Consider the following 23,464-nt stretch of genomic DNA (forward strand, 5'->3'; position numbering starts at 1 on the left):
TTCTCGCTCCCTTTCCGTATTCGTCGTTGAAAGCTTCAATTATCGTTCTCTAAATACCGGAGATTGGAGTTAATCAATATCTGGGATATTTGCATCGGGGATCGATTCGATTCCGTATGGGGCGAAAGAAAGGAGAAAAATTGATTTAAAAACGCATATAGGAGAGTGTGTCCTGAAATACAGATGGCTCGATATCGCTGGAAATTGGTTCCTTTGAAAGATATAGAGCGTGATCTTTTGATACGGTGGTTGGAAGATTTTCGAAAATTTTCCGATACTCGAGTTAGCTGCTAACTCTTCGATCCATTCGTTTTCTTTTCTTAATCCGGGATGATTGGGTCGTTTAAGTCGAAGCACGTTAGCAAGTACATCGGATCGTAAACGCGTAGGTGGAGGGTACTCTTCTTTGAAATTTAAACAACTTGCGCTTGCAAATTTCCACGGTTAGTTCGATTAGGCTGTTTGTTACGCTAGGTGAATTTAGCATGATCTTTAGCACGAATTTCGGAGCACTGCCAAACGGTGAATAAAAGCGGAAAACGAAGTGCAACGGGCTCATCTCGTGTCCAATGGCTGCCTTTGTTTACGCTCGCCATTATATAGATCTTCTCGTTATTATAACGTACATAATAATATCGTTGTCGCTTAACGTCCGATGTTCCTATCGTATTAATTTCTGTTATCTCTTTAAAAAAACTCGCTATAATTATCTACGTGCGCATAACGCGCTTTTCATGGTCTGATGTGTTTTACGCCCGTTTCATTCGGTTTAACCTGAGTCGTATCTTCACTGTATACATACTTGCAATTTTTCTTTTTTCAAAGATACGCCGCAACACTATCGGATAAACAACGCAGAAACGAAGAAATTCTGCGCATATATACTTCCTTCTTTTACCTCGTATCTGCGCATTGTGTTCATAAACAGATAGAAAATGACATTCGAGTTATTTGGAACAAGAGTTATTATATGATAGAAACATAGCGAATAGATTGGAACAAGTCGAAAATCGGTAACCAAAAATTCAACGTTCGGAGGCTATCGGATAAGGAAGAGAATAAGGAAGAAAGACGAGCGATACGCGATTACGTGCATCGAACCGCGTTCGTTGTTTTTACGCGTGAATATTTGCGATGGAACGCACTCGCGCCACCAAAACGAACACTCGACTCGGTCACCGTATCTCGTTGCGAACTTATCGAACGATAAGCAGCTACCTAGAGACGCGTCTTCCAAAAATAAGATACAGCCAAGGGCGTATCGCGTATCGAGTCTTTTAAAACGAACGTGTGTTTGTGCCTTCGCCACGGACAGACTCGGTAAAATCGGCCGTTGATTCGCACGTGCAGTTTATTTCGATACACAGCCGCGTGTAGTTTTCGCGTGTATTTCGAGAGAGTCTAGTGATTCCTCCATCGAGCGGAGTGGCGCTGAATGTCAGACGATCGAGCGGGAAAGAGAGTCGAGAAAACAAAGATGGCCTATGAAAGGCGGAACGACAGAGACTGTCAGACTGTTCTTAGCGAAACGCTGGTTCAACCGATACTGTAAACAACAGCAACAACAACAGCCGCAACAGAGGTAAATGGTCCGTAACGGTCTTGCAGATTGAGTAATCGTTTCCGCCCCTTTCTGATGTTACTCGTACACCTTGACATGCGGGTCAAACGCACGAAGGCTCTCAATGAAATCGAGGTTATTATGACATTCGATGGTCTGTATGCGTACACGCAGGATGTCTTAGTAATTTTAATACAATCGGAAAACGCGATTCCACAATGACGAACAAGGACGAGAATAATACATTTTTAATACGTGGCTTTGTTTTCGCGAGAATGATATTTGGTACGCGCGTATTTTAACTGTGCCACGGTCGAATAGCTTTCGTTATAGTTGGTATCGCTACCTGGCACTGATAGTGGCACAACTAAAAAGCGGAAATTTTATAGCGGAGGCTTTTTAAAATTTACATGGGAAGCTTCGTGAGTCATTTTTAACGGCGTTATAAGACTGATATAATAAGACAAGATATGCCACTGTTCGCGAAAACGGTAGAACCCTGCATTTGTGGCGTCACAAAAATAAGAGTAATAAAATAAGAGTAAAATAAGTAAAATAAGAGTAAGTAAAAATAATAATAAATAGGTGATAATCTTCCCTCTCTGACGCAAAACTGATGGAATTATAAATACACCGTTTTACATAAGAAACATAGAAACATAACGTAGACGTTCTATTCGTTCGAAACAAATTCGAAAGCTTTTGAGTTGTTCCATTATCGATATACCTGGCAGCGATATATCGTTTATAAATAGCGTCATAATTATTCAGACATTCCGTATGTTTTTAATATTTTATTTTATCTAGTACCTTAACATTTTCCCTTCCAATCGCGTAACCAATTATCTCTGGTTCGATCGAACGATAGTTAACTCGATCGATTTAAGGTGGAATCTACTTAACGATACGACTTCGTTTCCTTTTCAAACGCACTTTTCTTCTCACGGACAATCAGCTATGTCGATAATATCGATCCTGTCGAATAACGTTCGTTCGGGTTTATCGGTCCACTAATCGAATCAATCGTTTTGATATCACGGCGGAACATCGTGCGATCGTTCGGGACTATTACACGGGACATGGAATTAACTTCTTTTCGCTGCGATAATGCATTTCGCGTTAATTTCTATGTTAATCGTTCGTTCTTCCAACTTCCGCGAGTCGTTCGTGAAAGCACGCAACAATGAAATTCCTCGTACGTACATAGAACGCAAGAAAACGTGATACTTCCGGCTGAGTAATATGTTGGCCGACCCGATATTGCTTTCGCAATTGCCACGCCAAGAAAATTATTTCAGCTGACCATGTATCGCGGAACGCGTGAAACGTCCGTTAGTTTCGTTTCTATTTGACTGCGTGCCCGAGGCATGTGCGTTTGTTCCGCGTGTAGCGTCGTATATCTCTGGTTTATGCGTAGCCTCGTATATCTCTGGTTTATGCGTAGCCCCGTATATCTCTGGTTTATGCGTAGCCTGCGCGATTGCAACGGAAAACAAATCCACTGATACTGACCAGAATCGAGGATGCTCGCGGGTCTTCGATGTAACCTGTTCTTCTATGTAATACAATTCTCTCGCAGACAGCGTCAGGTGAGAGCCGTGTAACGCTCAGCTCGCGTATAAACACTTGCCAAAACAAGAAAGTGGTTTATCGTATGTTGAATAACATGACGCACATGGTCGTAATTCGATTTTCCTTTTCAACGATCGAGCTGCTTCGTAGATCTACGCCGGTATCAAATAACGTCGATTGATAAAAGCGTTCGACGAAGGTGTATGGAGATTTACGATAGCCATTCTTCGAACGCATCAGCTATTTCTTAACTGTTGTAGCTACGATTGTATTTACAATTCGAAAGTAACGTGTCCATTGAGTTATACGCTTTAACTTCAAATCTATTTTTCTTCGGCGTTACGATTCCTCTAATATGGACGAAGATCGTGCTTTCGTTTAATGGTTTCTTTTCATCCACTTATTTCAGTTCGCTCGTAACGCGTGTACCTTGCGAAATATTGTTCACTGAACTTTCTCCAAAGGCAGGCAGTTAGAGTTCCGTTCTTCTGGCTTCGTTCTGGTTATATTGCTTGTTTTCGAACTCGGTTTTTGACCTCGTTCAACGATGCGCGGCTGCGATTCCTTCGCGGCCGTTTGTATTCTCGCGAATTATATCGCCTCGGATCGGCACTAATTTCATGTGAAAATCGTGGTGGTAACGGCGGCGGACGTTGAAGCGGCGCGACGCCACCAGCATCGTGGAGTATCGAGCTAAATAAGAGGAATTAAAAATGAAACGTAGTCGATTAAAATTAAATGTAGCTTGAAATCCTACGGCGCGTGCTTGATAAGCTCAGCAACCGTCGTTCGTTGTGTATTATTAAACGCGAGCGGGAACTTTTGTTTTCCTTTCTTCCGTCGACTTTTTCAACCGTTTACCGCTTTTCCATCCTGAAATTGGATGTGGATTTGAAAGGAACTGTTCCGTTCGGTACATAAAGCCCGAGCCACGTAAGGTATTACAAACTGTATTCTTCGCGACAGAAGCTTTTCCCATTTTCGTGCTTGATCTTTGAAATAATAACGTGGCTTTGAAGTAATATGGGCAAAAGGATTTTTTACCGTTTTATTCTCGTTTCAAAGTTCTAAAGCCGTTTAAGAGAGAAAATCGTGAAAAATCTTTTTCAGTACACCAATATCGATAGCAATGTCAAAACAAAGTTTTCTCGACGTGTTTTCGTGGAAACAATTTGCCGCAATTTACCTTATTTCCATCCGCTCTTTTCCAAATACAAGATATTACGATACGATCGTTTCTTCAAATTCATTATAGTCAGGAAAACGATATTCGATATAACTAGCTAAAAATATATACACCGCGTCTCTCACGTAACTGGGACAAGATGTATCTTTAAAAGACATGTTACATCGATTAACGTAGCTTGATGTAGTATACGATCGTAGTACAACCGGGTAGAAGGTGATTCTGCGTGAAAAAAATAAGAAAAAAAAATTTGCTATAACGTTTTTCCATCGGCGACTATAAATCTATAATCAAGTATAGTCTATAACTTATCCGAGTTGCGCGACACGCTTTGCATCGTGTATCTTAATGAAGATTACCATCGATGGTTTTTCTCCGGATGAGAAAATTTGTTTAATGCCGCACCAATGAGTTCAATTGAATCAACATTGTCCAGCTAGTTTGTTTTCGAAAATTTATAATCCCGGTTGCGTCAAGAACGCACGCGAAGCGTTGCAATTTGCGATCAACTCGACTCTGCTCGGTAGTCACGCGAGCTTCGGTGCGTTTCATCGATTCACGAAGATAACATTACGCCGGACTTCTGACACGCTTCTGCGTTCGCACTTCTTTCCACATCGATTTCCCTCAGTTCATTGCACCGTTTTCTCGTCGACGCTTAAATCTTTGTTCAACGATGTTTTCGCTTTTTATTTGCACGGCCGTTGATCACAAATTGCCTTTTGCATCGCCGATCTTATCCCGAAACACCGCGAACAAATTCTCTTACACGTTCATTTTCCTTAACTATCGACCAATTACAGAATAGAAAGTAAGCATGAAGTGACGATATTAGGAGGATTAAACGAATTTTCCGTCAAATTCTACGGACCACGGGGAAGTAAGTACTCCATTAATTTCGTATAATTTTTATCTTAGAATGTAAGTTGCTTCAACCCTCTCGTTCTCGAACTGGTTTAATTCGCTACAGATATTTCTCTCACATGAAAAATACCAGACTCGTACGAATATTTTCACGCCTAGAAACGTACAAGGATTGTTCGCAAATGGAGTGAAACTTATTTGTAATTCTATGATTAGCTTGCGATGAAAGTAATATTTTAATTTATAATCTTAAATATATGGTCGTACGATTATCACGAGAACGAGAGGGTTAATCGTTTTAGTGTTAAGACAGGCAACGTATGAAAATATTATTGCATATTGATATTCAACTCTTAACTGCAACCTTTAATCGCAACTCTTAAGTGAAATAGAAATACAATAATTCTCTGAAGGAGAACAGAGAATTAAATGTATGAATTTTTACAAGTTACAATCGCAATGCTCGACGTAATTGAAGATTACCGCCAGTTTTTACATCTGAGGTATACACTCCATAACTCTTCGGTAACAGTCGAGGGTTGAAATAACACCAGTATCTTATTCGTCTAATTTTTATTGTCTAACGTGGCCGAAAACTGACGTAGAAAAGATTACCTCGCCTTTTCTTCCCTATAGTACAAGCTTCTAACCGATGACGAAGGAGATAGTAAAGATTAAGAAATAGGAAATGCAGTGGATTTTCCTACGGTAAAAATAGACTGACGACTGAATTTTTCTTTTTTACACGTTTCTAATACCAAAATAGGAAGCCTTTGATCTTTAGAAAAGATCGACCTTGGTGTAACCATATAAAACGAGATTTTTTTTAAATGAATAACACTTCGAGCGTAAGAAAAAAAATGAAAAAGTATCGGCACACTTCCTTCGATCACGTCGTTCGATTAACGCATTGAGACGCGTTCATACCTAAATACTATTTACAAATAGTCAATCAATCTTTTATGATCGATACATATTACAATTAAGAAACTCGAAGGGAAAGTATAGTATATCTTTAACTTATTTAATTAATGTTTCTAATTGATACAATTTCGTTCGTTTTTCGCGTTAAATGAAAATTCATAATAAACGTCTAGATAAATACAGATGTCTGGACATTTATCTCGTTGTTGACGAAAAATATCGTACTCGTAACGCTCCTTCGCTGAGTGTCCTGTTTCAAAGCGTCACACTGCCAAGAAGTGTCTTCTCAATTCTGGAACCATAATTTTTCAATGATTTAATTATTTTCAAATCTGCTGGCTAATTACACAGGTGCGTTTAACATATATACATATATCCTACCTGTTGTCGAACGTTGTTGCGCTCGTTTATCGTTATTGCGTCGAACATAAATTACTTAATTTCCCTTCGTGCACCGTTATCGTCGTCCGTCGTTTCCTGGTAACCTTGCGCTGTGACGAATAATTTATCCTCGAGGAGAAGCGTGGCTCGCGAATCCGTCGCGTTTACGTGTTCATTGTACGTTTCCAGCATTTGATATTCCAAGGTCGCCTGCTCTTCGTACACCGGATACACTTATGTAACAGTGTGTGCATTTACGCTTTCCTCGGCCTGCCAGCTGGTCGACATGCATGCAAAAAGCACTATCGATTGACCGACGTCCAGTGGCAAAAGTTCCTTGACATCGCTTTCGACGGGTTTGCCGATCCAAGCACTAGCCCTGATTCCTCGTATTATCCGCTCGCAATCGAGTTTCATTCAGGTGGCCTGTTTTGTTGTGACCGATTTGATTAAAAGGCCAGAGGCTGAAATTTATGGTAGATACAGGCCTTGAATCGTTTCTTCGTTCACACGATAATAAGGAATATTCGTTTTAGTCGTTAGATTCGTTGGAAATGTTGCTATGTTTACTAATCGTCGGATGTTTGTATCAGATGTTTGGCGATCGAAAGGCGGAATTTTAATACGACTTACATTAGTGGAGAAAAGAATTTAATGTATATATATATATATACACGAAAGTGTAATTACGTTTTAAAAATGGCTGGCAAATGCAAAAAGTTTTGTATAAGATTCACAAAATAACGTTATAACGATCGGTATTTTTAAACTGTCGAAGAATAGATCGAGAATAAGTAGGTACATGTGATTCTTAAATCAAATAAAAAAACAATTTAGGGAATATGTGATTAGTTGAGAGTGTTATCGAATTTGAAAGTTTCTATAAAAGGCATTTTCATATATTTCCCTCGTAGTCTTTATATTATACGAAGCTTATTTTGCTTATTAGCTTTCATTTGCTATTATTGAGTCAAAGGAGATTCAGTATAGTCTGGATTAATTTATGTCTATCCTTCACTCTGAGCCATACCGTGTATATTCACTATCGTGAGTTATAATTGGCCTACGCGGTGCAAACACACTAAAACATTCTATCGATCGTTGCGTTTTCGGATTTAGGTTGTTGTTTATCATCGTTGGAAAGGCCAGCGCAGTATGTTTTTCCTTTTCTCGATGGTTCATAAATTACTTACGCAATGCGAACACCGGTCAAGAAAAACAGGTACAAGTAGTGCATGCTACTTAACGAATCGGTGTGTCCGGGTCGATCGATCCATCGATGGTATCTAGGAATGTCGTGTCACGAAGCCACGTTTATAAAATTAATTTTATTGCTCGTCGAAAATTTCGCTTTTACTCTGATCATTTGTTTGTTACAGGTATTCTTCTTATTTACGATTTCTATGTTTAATTGTATTATATTTAACTGTATTATATACAGGGTGGTTGGTAACTGGTGGTACAAGCGGGAAGGGGGTGATTCTACGCGAAAAAAGAAGTCGAAAACATAGAATAAAAATTTTTCGTTCGAGGCTTTGTTTTCGAGAAAATCGACTTTGAATTTTCGCTCGGTACGCGTGCGGTACGTTATAACGGATCTCACTGTAGATCGTTGTCTGGATGGAAAAATTTAAGAAAAAAATTTTTTATTCTATATTTTCGACTTCTTTTTTCGTGTAGAATCACCCCCTTTCCGCTTGTACCACCAGTAACCAACCACTCTGTATATAACTGAATTGAACGAATAACTGTATACCTGGATATGTCTAATTTCTACCAATAATTGTTATATACAGTGTGTTCAATTTATCTGGGAACGTGTAAACGTCTGTGAAATTATGGGCGATACGGAAAATTGTTTGAGACGAATGTTGTACGATGTCAAGGAGGACACGTCGTATCTACGTACATTTCATTTTGCAACGAACCTTATAAATGTCATGTTTATACTTTCAAATGGAAAGTATATTTTCTTATTTTGTATTCTTGTAGCTTACATCAGAATATTTTCAAAACATTGTTTATCTATTTCTTGTATCTGTCGCATAAACCACTATCGAGATAGAAATTCTTCAGAAAGTTGTAGTCCTCTGCAAGGTTGTAGCCTTTTTAATGCTGAAACTATAATACTGAAAACGTAGAAGGAAAAACGACTGGTTGTTTTAGAGGCGGTATTTACAGGTAGTATTTAGAGATAGTATTTAGTATAAACACACGTACATGAATAATCGGCTCTTTTTAGACCCACCATGATGTACAAAGTCCGACCGAGCAACCTCCCCGCGGTGTACATTGGATAACGCCAATGCCGGTGGCATATCAAATTTGAAATTTAATATCCGTATAGTGGTTTGCGCGGATGATACGAATAGTACTTTGAAAACTGTTTCGCTGTCGGCTACGGGAACATGGAATAAAAATATATAAATCGCCACTTGAAAATATAAACCTGATCTTTATAGGGCTTTCCAAGGTCATCGCAAGATAAAATACATATCGGTACGGCATGTCTCTGTTGACATTGTACGTAATTTGTTTCAGATATTTTTCCGTATCTCACAAAATTTTCAAGATATTTACGCGTTTCTAGATAAATGGCTGTACACGCTGTACATATATGCTTGGTTATCAGTCGTAGCATGTATAGCAATTGAAAATAGGAAAGCAAAACTTGTATCAGTCATTATTTTACTATCGTCTAAATACATTCTTATTATTCATTTCTATTTATTATACGTAATTCTCAGCTATCAGTTTAGGGTGAATTTCCGTCTTTGCACTTCTAAATACATTGTTTAAAACAATTAAAAGATCGTTGCTGTGAATGGTTCTATTAGCCCAAGGTCTCACAGCCTCGAAGGATTAACGTCGACGAACATTATTGAAGACTGACTTTAAGATAATTGTTAAGGAACTATACAGATACAAAAAGTAGATAGAAAAATCAAACGGACGTCGAAAACACATCCACTGTTTTGCACTTTGTAATGCGGGTCAAGAGATCATGTTTGATCAAGCTCATGAACAATTTATGTTTACCGATATAAAAGTACATTAATAGAATAATAGAAGAATATTTACGTACGTATAGATATGCGTATAATTTCAAAGTGACGTGGGATTGCAGAGGATCGAGCGATCACGGAAAGAATTCAAAGCCATCGGAAGTTATTTGCAAACTTCAGTGACGACACTCGCGGCTACAAGCTTGCTTAACACAACACAATGTTGCTAATTGCTGACAGAGATAATTCTTCGTTGATAATTATTGCACTCAGATAAACTTGAACGACGTCGATAAGCCAGCTCGCCAATCGGCTCGAAACCATCACAGGCTCAACCTTAATTAGGAACGTCACGGAAATCGACCTGATTAATTATTTGTTCCTTTCGCTCCCCGAACAACAGATCACCGATTGTTTAAACGCTCCCTTTTTCCTCTGAATTGTTTTAATTTGATTTGTCGCGCGTATCTCCTCTAACTTTCTCGAAGTCTCGATTCGTTGCGATTGATAATCCCTAAACAATCCGTTTTACGTATTCTCCACGATAATTTAATCTATAAGTTTGTCATTCCAACTTTTAACTTCTTCTCTGCCGAACCCAGAAACCTCCAGTCGTTTTTCCGCCATACGAAATTGCTGCTTACAAAATAAATAATATTAAAAATAATAGCAGCGATCGGATCAGAAGGGACTTTCCAACCTTTCACGAGTCACTGGAATGATCCGTGAATTATAAATTCAGGGTTTAAACGAGCTTGATAACTCAGCTTTAGAATAGTAAATGACAACCTCTCTCGGTATTAGTTTCGGTATTTACCTCGAAACCGAAGTATCGTAAATCTTAGAGATTTCTTAATACACATTGTTTCGCAAGTTTCATAAAGGTTTACACCATCGTTGAGGGGTTACACTTTCACGGATGAAGCATTATCAACTTTCGAAGATTCGCGTCGACGTTTTCCATCGAAAGTCCCCCGTGGTGTTTCAATGTTGCTTCGAAACGGGTTATCTGTGTGTCCTGCACGAGTGCACGATAGTTTGTGCAACTTTTCGCGATATTTCAAAACGTACAAAGGCATACAAGGTGATAAAGCTGGTTTCCGCGTCGTTTCACATAAATCGATGTAGTTTTGTAAACGTTCTGTGAAATAAATGGCAATCTAGAGAGAGCTGGAAATAGCAACGATGATAAGACCCGGTTCGATTCAGCTGTATCTCGTTGGCAGTTTTATTTCTATTCCGACAATGAGCAAAAATTGCGTAACACGTGTTACGAGTACGCAGACGGTCCTTATTGCATCGGTCTTCTTTTTTCGCTATTGTCATGGGTTAAACGACGACGGCTCGTTTTCTGCCACGGAATACTTCGGAAAAAACGGCTGTAATAAGAAGAGCGCAAAATCTTCGTGTCAAGGATATTCCAAGATTAATTAGCAAGTTGAAACATCGCACATTGCTAAAGATTTCGTCGTTTCGTTTCTAAAAACATTCTGCTATACAGTTATGTATCCAATATTTTCCAAGATATTTACGATTGAAATTTCACTGCGTCGAAGTTTCAAAAATATCGCTCGAAGGGATTACACAGTTGAGCTAAATTTCGTATTTTGTCCATAACATGTACATACGCTACCAATTTGAAAAAAATTTGAGTCTTCCATTGAACTCAAACATCAAAAAAAAAAAAAAAAAAAAATGTTAACTCTCGATACCTGAAATATTCTGCTGATAAAATTCTATCGCTTCAAAGGATTCTTTGGTAAAGTCTTTGGTAAAGTCTTTGATAAAGTCTTTGGTAAAAATTCCATTAAAACATACAGGTAACTGCTTTCCATATCTTCAGCATTAATTTTGTATTAATAACAAAATTGGAGAATAATAGGATACTTAATGTAGCGGCAATTAGGAAAGTGATTGTAGATTTCTGGCAAGAGGTTGTCCTCTGGTCGTGGAAACGTCTTGAAAAGCGAGCAGCATAATGAGGCGCGGCTGTTTGCTTTGGAATTAATTGAACCTCTTCGTCTTGTTCGCCGGGCTGAACATTAGCATTTCACGTCGCCTCGCAAGAGTATACCGATTGAGTTGGATCTAGCCAAGAGAAGGTAACGGTATCGTTGGATGGAGGAAAAACGTTGCAACTTCCTCGAGGCTTGCTTGGACGAAGCGCCTGCATCTGGTGTTTTCCTCATCTTCTACACGCTAATTGCACGGTCGTGTTAGGTCGTCAACTAGAAGTTGTTGGAAAACAAACGATCGTAAAAGTAGTTGTAGGAGGACTGATAAGATTAACAGCGTTACATTACATGTGCAACACGTGGGCTATCTAGCTGGCTGTTCGCGAGCACTATAATTATAGAAAGTTTTCTTTCGTATCTTCTTTGTATCATTTTTAGACGACACTGCGTGTGCTCGATTTTGGATGGCACTGTGTTTTACGAGAAACTAAATTTTTGACGACTTCCTGTCCTAGGGGAGAGATCCTCAGTGGTGTTGTGTTCCTTAGAGGATCAACTTTCGACGGTATTGTATCCCATGGAGGTAGTTTTCGATGGTCCTATGTTTTACAGAAGTAGGTAGAATTTTTAATGGCGTCGTATCTCATAAAAGTTACTTTCCATGATGCTAGGACAAGATTTTCAGTAACAATATGCTTTACGAAGAATTCTTTTCTTTATAAAGAACAAAGTTTTCGCTAGCATCGTACTTTACAAGGAGCGAAATTTTCAGTAATATTTATACGAAAGTTGCAGCAAAGAAATACGAAAAGTTACGTGTGCCATTCTTAAAATTCGATATACGAGATCAGTCAATATCACGTTACGAAGACTGTCTTTTTATTCGACTTTGAGGTTAAATATTTTTGTCAGTCTCTTAAATATTTCAGAAATATCGATCGTCCTAATACTACATAATCACACAGATTTTTTCTCTTCGCAAAACCTCACGAATCTATTACCTATTTTTAAAAGCTTCATATTTTCCGATTCAACAGACTGACCTGGTTCTCAACTACGTCATATCAGAGAATTCTCTTCTAACCATTTTTAAGTATTCTTCTTAAGCAAGTTTCTTTTTTAACTAGTTAATCAATTAATTTATAACTACAAGGCAACAGATTGACCCGAGATGTTTATCTTAACCGAGCAACGTAAAAGTTAGAAAACCAAGAAAAATGTATTTATCGTGTTTTTCTAATATAATCTTCATGTCGCGATAAAGTCAGAATTTTTCATAACGTCGTATGCTACAAGGAACAGTCTCCTGCAAGCTATCCCACAGAGAACAAAATTTCCTATGGCGTCTCGTCTCACCGTTTCTCGGTATGGCGTTGTGTCTCAGCGTGAGCCACTTTCGTCAGCACCACGCACACGATTTCCATCAACGTAACGAGCTACTCAGAAGGATCTGTCCTTCGCAAATAAAACCAGTAACCGCAACAACATCGGACCAAGCAGAACGCGAAAGAACGCGCCCCAGTGACGCAGCCAGGCCTTTGATAAAATCAATTTGGTCCCATTCCACTAGCCTGTGGTCATTTTTCTCCGACACGTTCCATCGTGTATACGTACGTACATAGATCGGGGCGTGCGCACCATCTACGTTTTACTGCACAAAGCATAGTCGTTTGGAAATGCCTGTAAACGAGCGATCGACGATACACATCGGAGATACCGTGTTCCGCACAGTGACCCACTTTAACAGCCCTCTAATACGCCCCAAGATTCTGTTCGACACTGATGCTAAAAACCACGCAGCTTTATGCCTCCTATACGTGACCGCACTACCGGATACTGCAGGAATGTACATTCAGGAAATGGATTCAGTGGACGTTAGCGACTTCACGACGCTTCTAAGTCGAGCTGTTTAACTTTGTTTAATTCTTTGGTGCGTAGTGGAGCAGAAAGTTATTTTTTTTTTTTTTTTTGTTGAAATTTACAATCAATTCTCGCATTGAGAATTTTCAGTAATTTTTCTGGCGTGGCGCAGTGACATGGCTAATTATTTATAATAGTTAATACTTATTATAGATAAGTATAATTATAAGTAATTGTCACAAGTAGGTAAATATTACTTAATAGATAAATAAATATTATTTAGTATAGATATCTAATTAAATCTAGTGTTTAGGTCTAGCGGGTAGTGTCTCTTCAGCCTGCGGATCTGGTCCGTCGTATCAAGTAGTCCCGTGATTAGGGGGTTTCGGTGTTTGTTCACTCTTTTGCTATATCTGTCGCTATAGTGGAGCAGAAAGTGTTCCGCCTTGTTCTTATTTACTGATACGGGGTGTCTCACCTGAAATTATCACCTTGATTTTTCTCATTATTATTATTTGCAATGAGAAATGTTTGAATGAAAGTCGTATGGTTTAGCGGGGTGCATACTTTGATGTTATTAGCTTTTTCGTGGGTGAACGCGTTAAGCAAGTACGAGGGTCAACTTTGATGTTTTAAACGAAATCGTATATTTTGTAATGAACTAGTCGATGTAGATGTCCATCTCCTGCACACTAACATTTTTACAAGGAAAAACCATTAGGAGATTAGAAGATTAAGTTGAATTTGTTAAATTTAATCTATCACTGAGAATATCGCTTCGCGTTTCTCCTTGTCTTTCATACAGTGGTATGGAAAAGTTTCTGAAGTTTCTTTTTATGCTATTTTTATGTTACGAGAAATGAAGAAATAAAAAGCATGTAGATATGTAGAGGGTATTTTCATGTACGATTCTGTTAATTATTAAGTATTAAATATATCTCGTCGTAAAAGTTACCGTATTCCTCAAGAGTTTTCAAGAAAAATATCAAATAGAGCCCAAATAATTCTTTGCTAACTACGTGGAAAAGTTTCCGGAAATGACTTGATATTGGTTTTATTTGACTTTTGATGCAGGCTCATTCTCCGCTATACAGCGGAATTATAAAGTGAATATAATTGTTGTTGTGAAAATACAAAGTATACTCAACATGACGAAAAGCGTAGAAAATACGAATATCAATATTCGTTCTGTAGTAATTTTTCGTCGAAAAAATGGCGAAACGTTATCGCAGATATGTTATCGTTGGAAAAGTCTACGATCTATCATGTACATACAATGCGTATGTCTTTATCTATCGTAACACCGAAAGCAGTTTCCGGAAGCTTTTTCACGCTACTGTATATTCAATTTGACAAATTGAATTTAAAACATCTCCTAAACATCTCGTCCAGTTGTATCGATCAGTGCATTAAGAAATATACGACTTAATAAATTAATAATTGCAAATAATGAAAAAATCAAAGTTGATCTTCATGAGTCCTTGACGCGTACATCCACAAAGAAGCTAATGACATCGGAATATGCATCCCTCGAAACCATTCACTTCCATTCGAACATTTCTCGCTGCGAATAATAATAATGAAAGGTAAAAATAATAATAATAATAATAAAAAAGATCAAGGTAACTTCAGCCGAGACACCTTGCGTATGCACAGTGGAATGTTTTATGTCCCACCTTGAAATATTAACTCTTCGCGGTCGGTATATTTTTCTGATGGCACTATCGCATAATCGAAGCGATATATTTACCATCGTCATAGAGAAGTCGATAGAAGACAAATTTCTTAATGCTGCTACCGTGGTGATATCCGACTGTAAAGAAAAATTTTCAATGCTTTTCGCTTTTCTGTTCTACCTACGATATTATTAGAAAGAACAATTTTATTGTGGTAGGGAGGTTCAAAGTCATAGCGAAGACACGAGGTTACGTCATTGTTTCTGATAACCAGATCTTGGTTTGTCTACTTGCCCCGTGGTTCGTCAAATACCCGTATAATTCATAGTTAGAGGGCCAAGAGGAACAAACAACTTGTCTAATGGAGTGTACGAAAATAGATGGGGCAGTAACAACAGTGTTTACGTATCTCCTTCTCCCTTGAGTGTATCTTCTATGATTTTCTATTCGAGAAATTCAATGTTCCTATGTTTAGAATCATTTTTCCATTCTATCTATATTTCTATTACGAAAAGAAATTGTCTAATGAAGTGTACGAAAATAGATGGGGCAGTAACAACAGTGTTTACGTATCTCCTTCTCCCTTGAGTGTATCTTCTATGATTTTCTATTCGAGAAATTCAATGTTCCTATGTTTAGAATCATTTTTCCATTCTATCTATATTTCTATTACGAAAAGAAATTGTCTAATGAAGTGTACGAAAATAGATAGGGCAGTAACAACAGTGTTTACGTATCTCCTTCTCCCTTGAGTGTATCTTCTATGATTTTCTATTCGAGAAATTTAATGTTCCTATGTTTAGAATCGTTTTTCCATTCTATCTATATTTCTATTACGAAAAGAAATTGTCTAATGAAGTGTACGAAAATAGATAGGGCAGTAACAACAGTGTTTACGTATCTCCTTCTCCCTTGAGTGTATCTTCTATGATTTTCTATTCGAGAAATTCAATGTTCCTATGTTTAGAATCGTTTTTCTATTCTATCTATATTTCTATTACGAAAAGAACTTCAACATGAAAAAATTCGATTTACAAATCACAATGCTTCTTATCTGTTATTGTTTCTCTATTCTTCGTCTATTATTTCAAGTAATAGCAATTGAAAGTAACCTTTTTCTCGAACAACGCGGTATCAGTTCCATTCAATCGCAAGATTAATTTTGACGCAGACCCTGAAATTACATCGCCCCACTCGTTGCTTGCGAGAGAGGGACAAGCGTTCTCCGCTTGTCTTTCTGTTTCCATTAATAGTTCACAGCCGCGTTGTTGCACGCGTTCTCGAGCTCGATCGACGGACAGATTCTTGACGTTGTCCGTTGCCAAATGTACCGTAATTGCATTTTAATTGCTTGCCATTTCTCAGCCGGGAGAACGAACTGCGTCGACCAATTTTGTTCGACTATTTTTCTACCAACGATTGGGAATTCGAAGTTATAAATTACGATGCCAATAGTTTGAACGACTCGAAGCTTGACAGTGTCGTTTGACGTTGTTTCCGCCTGTGGAATACCAGACTCGACTGCTTGACGCCAAAAGTACATTCATAAAAAGAAAAGTCGACGAGATTCTCCCAGCCAAGAAACTGCCGACATAATTTATATGTAAATACGGTCGTCATGTTCGTTTACATCGAAATCGAAATCGAAATTGTTCCCCCTTTGCAATCTATTTTCAACAGATTGGTTACGTTGAAAGTATCTTTGAGTAATTTTGATAAAATACTCTTTTACATCTTATTTTCGATGACGCGCTTACGTTTCAACGAGATAGGAATACGACAAATTTAGCTTACGAGTACAATTGTACCGAATTAAATCTCTTAACTTCCCAGGTAAAATGAGATTATAATTGAAATCTGTTTCATATAAATTTGCAATCTCTTTCGAACGATTTGACCGTGCTGGGAATATCTTGAATAATTTCCATCTTTTATTTAATCTAACGAAGTAACCTTACGAAGATTCAGGTTTCGTTGGTTTTAATTTAAGTTTCTTAAGTTTGAATTAAAATAGAATTATAACACGAAATTGAAATTATTCTTGTCCGTAGATCGTTTTTAACGGACTAGTTATTGAGAAATATCTTTCTGTAAGTTTGATAATACACGTTTGTATATTTTATTCAATTTAGGATAAAACACAAATACGAAAATCGAAGCTTTTTAACTTTCCGGTTATACAAGTAAAATAATTCTATCGATCAAGTTCTTTCGAAGAGTGTCGTCCGATTGTTTCCATTTTGCTAGATCGCGACGAAAGCATTCTGTCTTCTTGGCAAAACAAATTTATTAATCGAGATTTATAAGACTGAGTCGATGTATTTTTGCCAGTGACCTGCTACTTACAGTACAAGGGTTTGGATTTCGCTCGAACAGAATTCTGCAGTCTTACAATTCGACTCCATAAATTCTAAAATGGAGTTCGCTGTAGGTTCTCGGTCGGGACAGGTTTTCTCTTCTTGGCAATCGACGCAAAACAAATGTGGTCACGGATTTCGTAGTTGGAATGACGTGTACACATTTATCAGCGAGAAAGCCAATATTCTTTTTATTTGAAAAAGAAAAGGAAGGTAGCTCGTTCCCTTAAACTTTTTAGATAAAATCAATATAAATATTGATTAATAATAATCTCGAACTTGCGAAACTACATCTTCGATTTGGCTGAACTTTGAATGAGATGCGAGAAAATAAGTTGAACGTTTACTGCTTTTCGATTCGTCAAATTCCAAACAAATTTATTTGCTATCAGATACAAATCATTCTTCTATTTGTTCGCGTTTACAATTAATCTCTCGATTCATCGGAATTAAGTCAGTTACATAACAACGATACTTCACCCAAGGTTGTTATTTTATTACATTTTAATCTAATGAACATGAACCAATGAAACAATGCGGAAACGCAAAATTATCCAGAGAGTTTATCTCGTCTTATATCGTTTTATTGAAGCGTTGACAATTTTTTAGAATCATAAACACAGATTTATTAACAATAGACATAAAATATACAGAAAGAAAAATGTCTATGCCTCCAAAAAAAAAAAGGCAGCGCGTTTTATCGCGCTGCTACAAATTTTTTTTTTTTATTTATTTGTTTACATTCACACTTTGTCCGATTTGGACATTTGGTAGAATTTTTTGGCTGTTTGATCGCTGCTACAAATGTTTCAATTTTTCCAAACTTCGTAAAAGTGTAGAATCTAATCGATAGACGAAATAATGACAAAAATATATCAATCCAGTCATCATTGAACATCTTTTTCCAATTACAACGTCGAAAAAAGCAGAACTTGGTAACGTAAATTAGCAAGGAGAAATTGCAAATATAATGTCGACTCTTCGTAAGTTAATCGACGAAATTCACGATCAAGGTCTCGCGTATGATTTTAATCGGTCATCATCCAACGAAACACGCATAATGCGTGTTTTCCGATGCGTGCGCATCTGTCGTAAATATAAAAGGTCGGTCACCTCTCCTTATCGGCTTCGTTGCACGAATATTAATTCATCGACCAGTCGGAATGATCGTCTCTCGTTGGTGTACCCTAGGGAAAACGTTCTTGCGAAACGTTCGAGCTATTAAAATCAATGGGGCTTCCTCTATCTCGTAAGTACAACGACCGCGAAATTCTTTCTTTCGTCTGTTATTTCGTTGTTCTTGATGTTTTTATTCTCTCGTGACGTAGCTTTTAATTTCCATTGCCATTGCGTTATAATCACGTTATTTTCGATCTTTTGCCGTGTTCTCGATGGCTCACTTTACGTTTCACGTTTCTTCGGCTCGCCTTTCTTCGCCACTTCCTTTCTTTATTGGCTTTCCTAACGACTCTTGCTTTCAAATTGCGTTCAATTTCTTAGTAATTAATCTTATTAATTAGGATTACACCTGTCGCTTTCTAACGTATACTTAACGATTTTAACAGATATAAATTATACAAATTCGAACGATATATTGAAAATAGATATATGTAGGTATATACACGTAATCATTTTTTCGTCTGAATATTAATTTTGTCAAAAGCATGTGTATGCTTTTTTTTATTATTACAAAGAACGAAAGGTATCGGGTAAGGTGGAATTCGTTCGTAGTCGTTGGTCGACTGTTAGTTCTATTATCGTTACGCTGATACGTCGTTCGAGATCATTAACGATAGCACGAGCTCATTATGTAACAGACGGCTATCGGATAAAAGTTTAATTACCGATAGGAGGATGGTAATTTATTTCTAACTAGCGTTACAAACAGAGTTTAGATTTGTTGATTAATATAGCATTGATATTTCTGTTATTTTGTGCTCTGCGTCGTTTCTTACTCAATTTAATCTATTATTAAATTTTCCCTTAAGGGATTAAAAGTATTCTCGATCAAACGAGAGCAAAATTGGAATATAGAAGTTCAAGAGCCGTAGCAGGATTACGAGAAACGCTGTAAAATGAGTAAAGAACAAAGAATAAAATTTACTCTTGCTTTATTTGAATATTTTCTGGGTCAAAATAACCAAGAATTTACATGTACATACATAATATACATATATTACGTGGAACTATATGACTATAACGTCTATTCCGCTGTAAAACTTTTATCGTGACGAGTTTCATTGACCTGCAGTCATCAGAAAAATCGCGTTACTTATAAAGTAATCTAATAAAATTAATCGAAATATGGCTTCAATTTTCAAGATATTCGATTAGATAGCAACAATGAATCGCAATTACCTTCGGTTTTCACGTGGAAAATATACAGCTGCAGCAGCGTTCACTTTTCATGCATCTTTCGCTTAAACGTATAATTTAAAGACTAAAATTAAAACGATAGCGTAGAACCGAGCATCTACTTCCGGAATGACGGATATTAAGGGTGTTTTGTACGAAACAAGACTTTAACAGCTTCTATGAATAAGAATTAAGCAGTCTATTTATCGTCTGCTTGAGTTGCCCTGTCGAAAGCTAGAAAATTTATGCTGCTTTTCCTCAAAGCAGCCCACGAACGTACGACTCACGATTTGCGACGAATATTCGCGAAATGGACGCATGAGAAACAATCATAAAATTCGTACGTGGGAATCGCGGTCGTAAATGTTTTCTTAGGACACAATGGAGCTTTTCATCAAGCTGTTACGATTTTATTAGCTTTTGTTGTGAAAGACATTTATCCTTGTATAAACTGGCTACGATTTCCTATTTGTTTTTTTTTTTTTTTTTTTTTTTTTTTAACTTAACGACTGAAGAAGTTGCAACAGCAAGCAAACAGCTACATTTTGTACGCATTGACGTTGATGATTATTACGTTTGTTGACTTTATATAATTTTTTGTTTTATGAGAACGCAGGCAAAGATATACATACGGTTCGATTAAAACAACGTGCATGATATCGTTAGGAAAGTTTCTTGGAAAATGAAAAAAGTGTCTTTCATTGTTGCATCCAATTTTAAAGCTCAAACTCAAACTCGAATTTAAATACACACTGAAACTGTATTTATCGGAAACGAAAAATAGGCGTACGTTCTAAATTCAACGAAAGTGTTTACTACCGATATACGTAACTATAAATTTATAGTACGTTTGGAAGAAAACATAGTTTTCTATTTAAATTGCTGGAAACTCGAACTGTCTCCTTACAATTGCAATATATTTAGTTATGTTTTTCTTTCAAAAATGAAACTCAAACAAAAATAGAAATATCATTTCTTATCTTTATATTTACTTCTTCATTGATATTGACAATCTTGATTAAAGTACATGCTATCAATATGATCAAAGTTACTACACTTTGTCGTTCTTTCTGATCGATCAGCGTGATGACAGTTGTGTTTTAAACATATTTATCTTAGCTAATTCTCGTGACCGATGAAGTTTCTTTTCGCTAGTTCTCGAAGTGTTATTATTCACATCGAAACGTAGGAACGTAGAGATATAACGTAACCGCCGTAATGTTATCAGAGTGGCCGAGGAATATCGTGATTATACATGTTATTATACATTGTGCTCATGTGCGTGTCACTCGATTTACCAGAGGTTTATATCGTGTAAACAAGTCTCGCAATAGAATACCGAGGATTTGATGAGGATTTTACATATTATTCGTGGTACGGTCGTATTTAGGAGGGTTTCGCGTTAAACTCGCGAGAATCGATGGGAAATCGTGTGCATACATAATCGAGCGTAATATTTTTATAGATCTTTTCACTCTCTTTAACGTGGTGCTGTTTGAAAGTTACATAGAAAGTATTCCCAGATTTTGAAAATTTGATTTCTATTTATTACTTCGCTGTCGTATTTCATCGATATACGTACCATTGATTCATTTATGAAACGATTTATTTATAATAATCGTTAGTTAGTAATTTTATTATTAAGAAAGTAATTGCATTGTTAGACGGTGGATTGTTATGCAAGTTTATATTTGCATGAATACTGAAGAAGCGAAACCTGAGTAAGGGTTTGTTTCACTTTAAATGTTATAACGAGAACTTTACGTTAGAAATTTTATACCTTTTTAAATATCATGTATACTCCGCACAGTCTAGTACATTTCCTTGCAAAAACATAATAATCCACCGTCTGTTTATTATATTCTGCTACTTTTGCACCGTTACCCAATAAGCTTTGAAACGGGTGAACACTTTTTGAAAGCTACTTTACAGCAATTAAAAAATGCACTCAAATTATGCTAGCGATAAAATGAAAGTAACGTTATTTCGAATAATGTTAGAAATTCAGAATGTTTAAATAAAATGTTAAAATAAAAAGCTGCAATTCATTCTAATTTCTCTTCTCATAAGCGAACAAAATTCTTGTTATATATACCGAAGACAGATGTCGAATTATATTGTTTGTGGATAAACGAATGGCGAGAATCTGCGTTGTTTCTCGAAGGTAACTTCACGAAGAAAACTAGTTGATTGACCCATAGTTAAGCCATAAACTTCGCGATACACCTTTTAATTAGCAATTCGAACTTGCAAACTCAAACTGGGAACGAAGGATCGCGTTCAACGATGGGTAAAATTGTTGAAGCTAGAAATCAAATTTATGGAGCTCTTTTTAACCAAGAAACTTTATTGCTCATTAAAATGCACGAAATTGTACGCTAAAACCTTAATGGCATCTCGGAGCAAACGTGTTCTGCCACCCTCGGATAATCATCAAACTCGGATGTTTAAAATTACCGACAATCCCCTAAAAAAACAAAAGTGAAACAGACGAGTGAAGAAGAAAAGCAAAGAGATAAGAAAAAATGTCGATGGAAATCGAGCTATTGATCCTAATCTTAATTCGTTTGCGTTCCTCAAACTTTTTACGTTTCAATCTTATCTTAATTTCACTGGAGAAAAGAAGTTTAATGTTTTGGAGAAATCATCGATATATATATATGTCGAAGATGAAAGGACATCGGAGCCTTCCCTTTGGAACTTCGGGAAAATCCCTTAACACCGTAATCTAGATTCTATCATAGGCGTAATTAAACAATTGTCGTCATTCGATCCGATTGTATTTGTTCGAGATTTGCGATAATGAGCTTGGGCTCGAGGCGATAGCCAGTCGCCGAAGGTAGCCGCGGTCACGGGATGAACGCTTTGTCTAACAAAGGTATGGAGTAATTCTATAGCTCTCCTTAAAAGAAATATTTGTAGCGGCACGCGACAGTAAACGTTCCAACGGTTTCTGTCCCGTGGCTCGCCATACGCAGACCCTATTCTTCGGGTATGATGGTTACCAGATGCCGACGCATCTCCACAGTACATGTTCAGCTAGCCTGAGGGCCGTTATAAACATTAAGATCTTGTTACCTAAAGTCCTTCAAACAGACAAACAGTCTTTGTCCCAACTACGGGAAGATAGGGGAGATCTATTTCTTTCAACGAACGTCGTCTCCCACTAGCAACTTTCCCTCGAGGGCGGCTAGCATCTTTTCTAACCACCGATATGGAGATTGATCAATTAGCAGCAACGTCAATTTCCCTCACTTTCTGAATCCTCGACGAATCCGATGATCTCGTGTCCTTAGACACACCCCATCATAGTTTTCCTCTGCAGCATCATCGCGACGGAAAGTCATTCTCTCGTGAGGTCGTATTAGCGAGTTACTCAGCGTCTGTACGCTCGGTAGATGTTCCACGTTTTAACAAAGAGTTAGTTTAGTTATACTTCCATCTTGGCTTAGATTTGGGCTTTGGAAGAAAGCGCATCCTGCTATCCCGTTGACCGCGGGTTCGTTATTGAACCTAGGATCATTGTCATTAGCTTCTCGAGTATCTAATTACTACGGTTACCAGGCATGTAAATATGAAACCGGAATTCTTGTATATAAAATACACGTTTATTGTATGAAAATGATTAAAAATATTTTATTCGAAGTATTGCCCATCGCTAGCTAAACATTTTTCTCACCTGTCTGGCAATTGGTGGATGCCACGCCAAAAAAACTGTCGCTCTTTCGAGGCAAACCAGTCATCGAGCCATTTTCGTACATTTTCGTC

The 23,464-nt window shown here is 37.4% G+C and overlaps 1 protein-coding gene across 2 annotated transcripts in view; it reads left to right on the forward strand.

Annotated features, from left to right (window-relative positions):
• UbcE2H (ubiquitin conjugating enzyme E2H) overlaps positions 1-23,464 on the forward strand; it is a 49,679-nt gene that overhangs the window by 5,705 nt on the left and 20,510 nt on the right. For both annotated transcript variants that reach the window (XR_011173332.1, XM_069114557.1), the window contains exon 2: positions 5,123-5,199. Coding sequence is in view for 1 of the 2 variants with exons in the window: in XM_069114557.1 (XP_068970658.1) it covers positions 5,123-5,199 (77 nt within the window). In the remaining variant the exon portion in view is untranslated. The remainder of the gene's footprint in view (positions 1-5,122; positions 5,200-23,464) is intronic.

Source organism: Bombus flavifrons, chromosome 6 (assembly GCF_040668555.2).
Source record: "Bombus flavifrons isolate JBK064 chromosome 6, iyBomFlav1_principal, whole genome shotgun sequence".
Taxonomy (NCBI): Eukaryota; Metazoa; Arthropoda; class Insecta; order Hymenoptera; family Apidae; genus Bombus; species Bombus flavifrons.